The following is a 10,700-nucleotide window of genomic DNA, read 5'->3' on the forward strand; positions in this document are numbered from 1 at the left end:
GAAATATAATTAGACTCAATTGTATTTAAAATCATTTTCCAATCCTATAACTGGTGTATTAATTCTGAAAATAAATCTATTATGGATACATAATATAACACAGTAATTATTATTAGAGTAGTCCAAAAAAAGATTATTCTCGAAAAGTGAAAACGCTTTTTGATGTTTTTTTTTCTCAAAATATAACTCAAATACTGATGTTTGGCATCATCTTTGATTTAATGTTTTTTATACGCAGCAAAAAATGATTCCCGGATTAAAATTTCAATATTTTCTACACGAAAGACAATAGGGCCAAAAAATTGTCGTTTTCAAAATATTTTTACTAAAACATTAAAATTTTCGCCTCTTGCAGTTTTTTACAAATATAATATCAATAAACCCGTTCTCTAAGTATCATCATTATCAATTCAAAAAAATGGTTCTTCTAGTGCCAACAGCTGTTTTTTTATCCAAACAAGCATCTCTGATTTGAAAACCGTTGAACTAAAATTCATTTATTGATTAAATTTTCTTTTTTGAATAAGAAACTATCTTGGAGATACTTAAATTGAAAATTTAACGTATTCTAATCTTTTATCTCGTATAGAACTCTAAAAACCTAATTTTCACCTCTTAAAATCGAAAAATCAACTTTTGAAAAACACTAAATCAAATTTGAAATAGAAAGAAGTTGTTTTTACAGTAATTTTTCCGTAGGAAAATATCGCTTTCTTGTTTTTCTTCAGATCTCACTTCGTTTTCAAGAAAAACTGGAAATGTCGATTTATATAAATTAAAAATGGTTTTTTCGAGAGAAAAAAAATATTTTTCCTAGAAGTATTGTAGAAAAACAGCGCGGTAAATATATAAATAAAAAATATTTTAGAAAATTATTTAACATTATCAACGTAACAAGCATTATGCCACCGCGCAATTGCAACACCGCCACCGGCTGCCGCACGACTACCAGTATCGTCGGCCACCGCACGGCTATTCTTGCACCGTCACCTCCCGCGCGACCATAACCCAATTGCGCGCTACGCAGACCAAATTATATGGGGTTTTATTGATTATTGTAAATGTGTATTTCAGATATGGAATGCATATCACCGAATGCAGAAAGTGACCAAAGTAGAAGCCAAAGTGCAGAAAATTTGAAAAACAACTTTAACAATCAAAGTAGTTCTGAGGCCACTAGCAGTGGAATGGGGACAATTAATTATTTGACTGAGTCACTGATAAGTCAACACAACGAAAAAATGAAAAATATGTTTGTTCAAAATCACGCAGAAGTCACATTGAATATAAAAAATAACAACAAACGAAACGAATCGAGAATGATAACTACAAACGAGAAAATTGCAGATCCCATCTTTCCTCGGGCTCAAGGGGTCAAAAGATGCAGAAACAGCAGTAAAGAAAGTGTGCACGAAAAGGTAAATTCAATATTTAATTCATTATTTATAGTCTAATTTAAATTTATATTTTACCAAGAATACAAATTTTATTTTAACATTTTTTGTAAAATGTTTTGCAGGTGCCAAAGAAGAAGTTTCACGGGATGCATACCAATGTGGTGATTTTAAACAATACAGAGAATAATTTAATGAAACTTAATGTTAATAATACATCCACAATCCAAAATGATACAAACACAAATACGAATACAAATACAAATAACTGCCAAACTCCTTTAGTTAACACACCTGATTCACTGCCTACACAAATAAAGTAAGGATACTTCATAAAAAATTATAATGTTTAAAAAATAAGAAAACAAATATTCTGATTTATAACATTTGTAAATTGTTTTTTATGGTTTTAGCACGAAATTTCAAGCAACGCCTGCGAGTTATTATAACTATTTTGGTATATTTCAAGCACAAAATCCATCCTGCATAAGAGATAAAGATAGTGCAATACTCCCAGTAGCATCTGAAAATATGATGCAACAGAATCTGCACCGTAAGTGATAAAATTTAAGTTTTATTTTCTGTATAAAATTATTTACAATTATGATTAGTTAGGGGCACGAATAAAAGAATAATAATTAATTTTAGTTATAATTTATCAACACGTATAGTGTCCTAACTATTAATTATATAAAATTATTTATTTTACATTCATTAGTATTTTTAATTAATGATTGTCCACTGTAGGTTGCACATTATTAAAAAGTTAGTAGATAGAATATTGGTCGTCCGTTGTATAGATAAATTTTTAACCCAGAAGATCAATTTTCTATCAAAAATGCAATAATTTTTGAACCAACTAGTTGAATTATTAAACTAAAAATATCGATTTTTAAACAAAAATTGAATAAATAATTTTTCATTATAATAAATTAATTTTTAATAAGAAAAAACAAGAATTTTCTAAAAAGCAGTTGAATATTCTACCAGTTAGTTAAATTTTCTCCCAAACGAGTAAATTTTAGTGTTAAAAAGATGAGTTTTCTACAGAAAAGTTACTCAGCCTAAAAATATGAATTTTCAACAAATACGTTCATTTTCAGCGAAAAAGTTGAATTTAGAACGAAACTTTTCAATTTTTAGTTAAATTTTAAAACACGAGGATTAAATTTCTACCAAAAAGATGAAAATAAAAAACAAACACATACATTTTCAACCAAATAGTTTAATTTTTAAATAATACAGATTCATCTGCAAGAAAAGAGTTGCATTTTTAACCAGCAGGATAAAATTTCCACCAAAATGGATGAATTTTGAATTTTAAGTCAATTAACAAAAAACTATTTCATAAAAAATGTTAAATTTTCAAGCCAAAAATATTACTACTAAAAATATCAATTTTAAACCAACAGTAGAATAGTTGAATTTTCATTGCAAACAAGTAATTTTTAATTTAAAAAAAGTAAAATAAATCAAAACTTTCTTTGTGGCATTAAGAAGAACATTTTTTTTAATTAAAAAGTTTCTCGCCACCAGGCAAGTCAAATAACTATTTTCCAATTTTTAATTGTTTTCATTTGTTCTGCATGGAAAATGTATTTTTTGTTATTGTTAAAATTTATGGATAGTCAGCTCTGGTCGTTTAATTGCTTCTTCTGTTTTTTAAAAAATCTTCTGTCGTATTTCTGGCATTCTTTAGTTTTAAAACGTTCGCGCCAATGACAAGTACACGAGAACGCTGCGCGGCCGCATGCGCGGGAACATCTGCGCGCTGACGCTTGTAATTATGTTTAGAAAATTATAAAATTACCATAATTTCATTATTTTTAATTTTTAAACGATAAAATTGCACTACCAAATATCACCAAACGATTTTGGAGCGATTGGTGCGAACAAAATTCAAAATAGTAAAATTTTGGGGTGCTGGTCATTTTTTTGAAAGTTCCATATCTTTTTCAATTTTGACCACCAAACGTCAAAAGTGGCCTACCAAACGCCACTAAACGATTCCATATGATGAAACTAATTTTTTTCATAGTTGCTGTGTCAACTTCACGTCGATGAAGACGTGCGCGAAATATACGTATAACCAAATTCTGAAAAAAGGTTATGTTCCCCAGGATTCACCATGCATTTCAAATAAATAATTAGTTACAAATTAAAAAAAAATGTAACACAACATTAAAATTGTTCACAAATACATTCGGGACGTGCATTAAGTACTTTCTTAAAAACTGGAGTTGGTTTTTACTAATGTAACGGTACGTGAGTGATATTTGACGTTCAAATCTGTTGTTTTACTTATTGAATAAAATGTGGGAATCAAACGCTTTTGACTAACTGCAATGAAAATTGTAATCCGTATGATTATGAAAATTGCAACGATGAATCTGAGATTTAAATGATGAGAGGTCAGAAGCGGCGAATTATTCTTACAAGCTGGGTGTTCAGTGACCTTGAAAATTTTGTCTCCGCTACTACAGAATGTTAAAGTATAAATTTTTTTGTGATATTTGACTTAGAAATTATAAAAATTATTAGCTGAAATCTTCAATATTAACTCAGCTTCAGAACAGACCTTTTTACCAGGGGTGTTAGTTGAAATTTGCCGTTCTTTTCAATAAAGAAAACACTTAATCCTCAAGGGAATCTCAAAAAAGTTTTATTCAAAGTATTGACCATTGGATTGTACACATTTTGCCCATGTTTCAGGCAAATCATGGCTACCATTCCAAAAAAACTTTTTCTCTTTCGAGGCAAACCATTTGACGAGCCATTTTTCGACTTCTTCAAAATTGGCGAAGCGCTGCTCCGCGAGTAAGTGTCCCATCGATGCGAAAAGGTGATAGTCGGATGAGACGAGGTCTGGAGAGTACGGCGTGTGCGATAATGTTTCCCAGTTCAATGCTTTTAATGTGTTCTTCGCCACTTTAGCGGTATGAGACGGTGTGTTGTCATGTTGTAGGATAACTTTGCCATGTCTTCGGGCCCATTCCGGCCGTTTTTCGATCAACGCATGATTCAAATTGATAATTTGTTGTCGGTAGCGATCCGTATTCACCGTCTCACCAGGTTTTAATAATTCGAAGTACCCCACACCATACTGGTCCCACCAAACACAGAGCATTGTCTTACGACCAAAGCGATTTGGCCTTGGAATCGATGGGCCGACCTCACCAGGTGAAAGCCATGATTTTTTCCGCAAATAGTTTTTTGATTTTCCATTCGTCTATCGTTCAGTTGGTATGGTACCCATTTTCCATACTTTGGATTTTTGCTATGGCTTTTAAACGTTGGCAAATTGCTCCTCGTGTCACATTTAGTGCTTGTGTGAATTGTTGTTGCGATTGGATTGGGTCTTCATCCAATAACGCCTGCAATTCCTCGTCTCCGAACTTTTTCGCTGCACCAGGATGTTCATTGTCTGTTAAATCGAAATCTCCACTTTTAAATTGACGAAACCATGTCTCACATGTTCTAATCACTGGAGCATGTTCACCATAAGTCTCTACCAGTAATCGATGAGCTTCAACTGTTTTTTGTCTTTTGATGAAATAAGAAAAGCAACGAATGCCGCAAGTGCGATTTACTTGAAACGAAACTCGACATATTCACTGAGGTAAACAACTATGATGCTATTATTTAGGCAGAATGGAATTGTTTATTTCTGAAGGTTATTGTCCATAGAAAAATATGACATAGATGCCAAATCATAGAAATGTATACATATCTCTAGCGACATCTATGAGTAAAACCGGCAAACTTCAACTGACACCCCTGGTATTCTAGACGTCGACAGTGTGCACGTGCCAGGATTTTACGTCATTTCCGTATTTTTCGAACAGTTTTGTGTCGAAATGGATGGAAAATATTGTAAATAAAAATAACAATGAAACATAAATGTTTAAATAAATCAGAGTTTAAAGACAACAATTTTTTAAGTATATTCAGAAAAAAAATTGCGAAAAAACTGCGAAAAGTGTGGCGAGCAAGCCCATTATTTACATTTGTTGACATCTGTGGTCTTCAAAAAATGTGTTTTTGAAAATCCGGAAAAAATCACGGATGATGTTCCAGGAGCAAAATTAGTGCAAAAATCGTTGGAAGAGCGCAGTGTTAAACAGCTTAAACGATGGATAAAATATAGGAAATGATCTTTAAAAGGAAAAAAGTCATTCAGTCGAAAGGTTAGTTGAGGTTGTGTTTGGCAGGTATTAATATTTTCTTTCTTTGCTAACATTTGCTTACATAATAAATGAAGCATTGTTATCGTGGTTTCGAAACTCCTAAATTTTTTGATAAAAATAAAATCTTTTTAATACTTTCACTTGAGAACGCAAAACTATTATATTTATGTATTTATAACCAGTTTATATGAAAGAAGGAAAATTTGTTAATACATTCCTTATACCAGGAAATCACTAACAAATGCCTTTTCATTGTCTAAACTTGAAAGAGAGATGTAGAAAATATAATATTGTGCTATGTTATATTTGTATGAATATTAAATATTTACTCGAACAAAGTTCTGAACTGCAAATCTTGTATAAAAGAAAATATTTATAAGTGCCATACAAAACCTCAACTAACTTTTCCAGTAAATCACGTTTTTTCCTTTTAATGGTGGTTTTCTACATTTAGGACAGCGTTTCAACTGCTCAATACTGTGCTCTTCTACTGATTCGTGCACTAATTTTGCACCTGGAACATCATCTTCCGTGAGTTTCCCCGAATTTTTAAGCATTTTTTAGAAGATGACAGGTGCCAACAGATGCAAATAATGGCCTTGGTCGCCGCACTCTTTGCGCTATTTTCACCGTTTTTTAAATAGACTTAAAAATGTTCTACCTTAAAAATCTCTGTCATTTATTAGTTAATTTTTGGTTTTTGTTTTTATTAACAATATTTTCCATATATTTCGACACATAACTATTCGAAAAATACGGAAATGACGTAAAATTTCGGCACGTGCGCACTGCCGACGTCTAGAATAAAAAGGTCTATTAGAATGAGCCATGGCCATATAACGGAATTTTCAAGAGTTTCACCACTCGGTTTTTGAGTATACACCATATTACAAAACATTAATAAAGATATCAAAATATTTCAAAGATTTAAAAATATTTAGAAGGACTTTGAGCATTTTATAAAGGCGTGTTTATAACATTTTAAATATTTCGTAACAATTTCACAAAGATTTTAAAACTTTTAAAGGATGTAAAGGGTTTCAAAGATTTCAAAGATTATTTTAAAACATTTGGAAGATTTGAAAAGGTTTCAAAACATTTTAGAATATTTTTTTTTACTAATTATAGATTTCAAATTACTTAATGATTTCAACGAATAAAAAAGATTTCGCGAACAAAGATTTAAGAAAAATTTCCCAAAGAAACAACGTCCCGAGAAGTTTTGTGAACACATTCTAATATTGTGTTACATTGGTTTTAATTTATAACTGATTAATTATTTGAAATGCGCAGTGAATCCTGGGGAACATAGCCTTTTTCAGAATTTGGTTATACGTATATTTTGTGCACGTCTTCTGAGTCTCGAAGCCTTTGACCAATCAGCGCAAGATCTCGAGCGCGGGAGATTTGAAAACCGAATTAAAATCGCCTATATAGTACTTTTTTGCATTACACAAATGCAAGACGGGTTGCATTCTATGCTAGAGTTTATATAATTATATTCCCTATGACTACATAGTAAACGCCCTTACTGTATGTTTTTAATTTTCAAACAAATAATTTTTCTATTTTTTCGGGTGCTCAAATATAAGCCATTTTTACAAAAGATTCGTAAAAATGCGTTTTCACGGGATTTGTACAAAATAGAAAAAAATGTTGTTTTCAATTTAAAAATATTAACACGTTAACGTTTAAAAATGGGTCATATTTCAGGATCCGTAAGGAATAGAAAAAAAAGTCTGTTTGAAGATTAAAAATATTTACTTGCTTTCTTTGTTTATTAAAAAGAGCTTCAAAAAATAAAAAAAAATTAAACTTAAGGTACAAATTAAAAAAATTAAAAAATTTTCATTCGACTTCCCTAATGGTGAGAACATTTTAGATTAAGAAAAAATGTTCATAATGTCAAAGACACTTTTCATTGCCATTGCCAATTAATCAAACCATTTTGTATTTGTTGATATTATGGTGTCGGCCAGATAAAATGTATTCAATAATTTGATGTTAATTGTATTTTTTCCAATGGTCTGAAATACATATATTTTTTAAAATTTATTATTATTTCTAAATTGTAAAAAAATTGCTCTCAACTTCCTCTGGGATCCGAACCCAGGTCTTTCAGATCAGGTCTAAGCGCAATTTAAAAACGAATTATTTAATCATTTTGTGTTTTTTTCGCTCCCCCTTGGTTCCTACCCAAAAGAATTGACATAATTGATGTCCGGCCCCAAGACAGAATAATAATCTTTTTGAAACTCGAAGAATTTTATTTATATTTGTATTCAATTTGTTATTTCAGATATGACAGAGACTTCAACAAAAATAGGGAGTCAACAATGGAGCGATGTTAGTGAAGATATTTCAAGTACTTCCAGTTTTTATAGTAGCTTCCTTAGTAAAAGTTGTGATGGAACATCTAGCTCTGAATCGAAGAGATCCAATCAAGAGGTAAAAATTTAATCGACCTATTTTGATATTATAAAGCTTCTGAGAATATGTATTCATAAATGAAAAGACCAAAAAAAGATAATGATAAAATCACATACAGTGAACTCTTGCATATTTCAAGGACCGCGAAACGTAAAAATTTACGAATTTCAAGGTTGAAGCGGCCCCCACTTCTACCGCGAGGTGTCGGGTGACTATTGTCAAGCGATGTCCCAGCCGTGCATCGATGCGCACGCTTGAAGCATGTGTACGCATTTGCGCATCATGCATGACGCACGACGTGACAAATTAAAATTTTTTTGAAATAGTACAATTTTCCAACTAAAAATCAATATAATAAAATCTAAAAACGACTCAAACATTTCGCGGAATATTAAATTTCATAGCATGACGCCACGGTCGTGATAGGATAAGTGGGAATGTCAGGAAGGTTAGTAGATTTCATAAATATTGACATGGGAATGCTTACGCGTTTTTGTAGAAAATATTCTAAACGTAAAAGTAAGTTTTAAAGGTCTTAATAGGAATATTTTTCAAGTTTAGAATGCGTTTCGCTCAATTTTTGTCATCATTTTCTCGGTTTAAGACCTTTCAGTTTTAGGATATGCAATCAACTATCAGAAAATTGTAGGTTAGAGTACCCGAATTTGATCATATATACTAACTTCAAATTTTTAATATTTTATTTTATGGCACGAAACTGCTCGATTTGAAATAGGCCATCATAGGGAACTTGAATTAGATGAGCCTTGAAATAGGCAAGTGTTCAGTGTATAATGTAATAATTAGTTTAAACAAAATTGAACAGGGTTGCTACAAATCTGCTTTTGATCTTGTCAAAAGCATTTCGCTATAAGTAACAAGTTATACTATTGATTATTTTCTATGATTTAAGTTTAATACTTGTCTTTTTTTTGCTTAGACATCATGAATTTCTATACTAAGCATTAAACAGATTATGAGTCAGACTTAAAAAAATATAAAAAATATCAGTTCTGTAATAAACCTGTTTAATTATTATTTCTAACTAAATGAACTTATAATGATTTATATTAATTAAAGAAAATACTACAAAATAATTTATGAAATCGGAAGTAATACATTGTTGAGAGTAGCCTTTCAGGTCCCTGAAAATAATTAAGAATCTGACTGATAAATCATCAGAACATTTTTTTGCTAAAAATGTTTGGGTGGATATTTTAATGAAATACTAAAACACTCATTACATTGTGGCTTCCAGTTAAGAGATATATAAAAAGTGCACAGAACTCGATTTGAGGACATAAAAAAGCTTTCAAATGATCCCTATTCTAACGTTTTGCGAATAATACTTTATTAAGTATTAATTTGTTAATTAATCGTAGCGCGTTTTCGAAGATGCCTGTGTTTTAATGAATTTTAATTGTTATAAAAAGTATTCCAATTCGATTTCGTTCGGTAAAACCTTAAAGTGTTAGGTTGGAAGTATTCAAAAACATTTGTTCCCGGAATTTGGAATTCAGAAATGGACAAATGTAAAGGGGGGTAAGGGGCTATTTAAAAAATAATTATATTTTTGCGAAAAAATACTGTGCAAAAATCACTTCTTGCATCACCTAGGGGGATACTTGTTCTTGAAGGAAAAGAAATTTTCATATTTACAAACAAAATTTTACATATCTAATAACAAATTCTTATAAACAATTTTTTTCATACTAATAGTTGTCGAAAATATTGGACAAACTCTTTTTGAGCATTGGGGAAGTAGAATGATTCACGTCTATTATTTTCAACCTCCTCTTTTCTCTCATATCCTATCATTATATATCTACCCACATCAATATTTATCTATCTCTCTGTCAATATAAATTTCCGTGTAACTTTTTTAATCTCTTCTTTTCTATCTGATTCTATCCCGAGGGGCATCTCACTCAGGATTCACAGGCAGAATTCAAGAGTTATTCCGTCCGGAATCAGATCGAAATCTGTATGAATTCTGAGTGAAATAAATCCTAATGACTTTTTCGATCTATTTTTTAATCTTAATCCCCGTCTATCTTTTTCAGTCTCTTCTTTCTTATCTCATTGTATACATCTATCAACGTCTATCTGTTTCTATCTATTTTTTAACCTAAATTCACGTATATTTATACAATAACGGCTTCTCTGTCTCACCCTATCCTTCATCTATCTACGTCAACATATTTCTAATCCTTTGTTAATTGTAATCCCCGTATATATTTTTTCAATCTGCTCTATTTTATCCTATACTGCTTCTATCAAAATCTATCCTTTTCTATCTCATTGACAATCTAAATTCACGTCTATCATTTTTAATACCATTTTTCTATCTTATAATTTATCTATCTATCTCTTTTTTAATCGAAATTCCCGTCTTTTTCAATAACCTTTTCTCCATCTCACCCTATTTTTCATCTATTCACATCACTATTTTTCTGTCAATCGGTTAATCTCAATTTCTGTCTATCATTTTCAATCTCTTCTTCCCTATTTCATATTATCATACATCTATCAACGTCTATATTTTTCGATCCGTTTTTCAATATAAATTTCCCTCTATCTTTTTCAATCTCTATTTCGTTATCTCATCGTATAATATATAAACGTCTATTTTTTCTATTTATTTTTTTTTATCGAAATTCACATTTATTTTTTTCAATACCTTTTTCTA

General features: G+C 30.7%; 1 protein-coding gene across 1 annotated transcript; it reads left to right on the forward strand.

Moving 5' to 3' along the window:
• Positions 1-902: 902 nt before the first annotated feature.
• Positions 903-8,041, forward strand: LOC117176422 (putative uncharacterized protein DDB_G0286901). Its single transcript, XM_033366662.1, has 5 exons — positions 903-951; positions 1,075-1,418; positions 1,520-1,713; positions 1,808-1,947; positions 7,881-8,041. The coding sequence occupies exons 1-5, from the start codon at positions 903-905 to the stop codon at positions 8,039-8,041; spliced, it is 888 nt and encodes a 295-aa protein (XP_033222553.1).
• Positions 8,042-10,700: the final 2,659 nt, after the last annotated feature.

Source organism: Belonocnema kinseyi, chromosome 7, assembly GCF_010883055.1.
Source record: "Belonocnema kinseyi isolate 2016_QV_RU_SX_M_011 chromosome 7, B_treatae_v1, whole genome shotgun sequence".
In the NCBI taxonomy this organism is placed as follows: Eukaryota; Metazoa; Arthropoda; class Insecta; order Hymenoptera; family Cynipidae; genus Belonocnema; species Belonocnema kinseyi.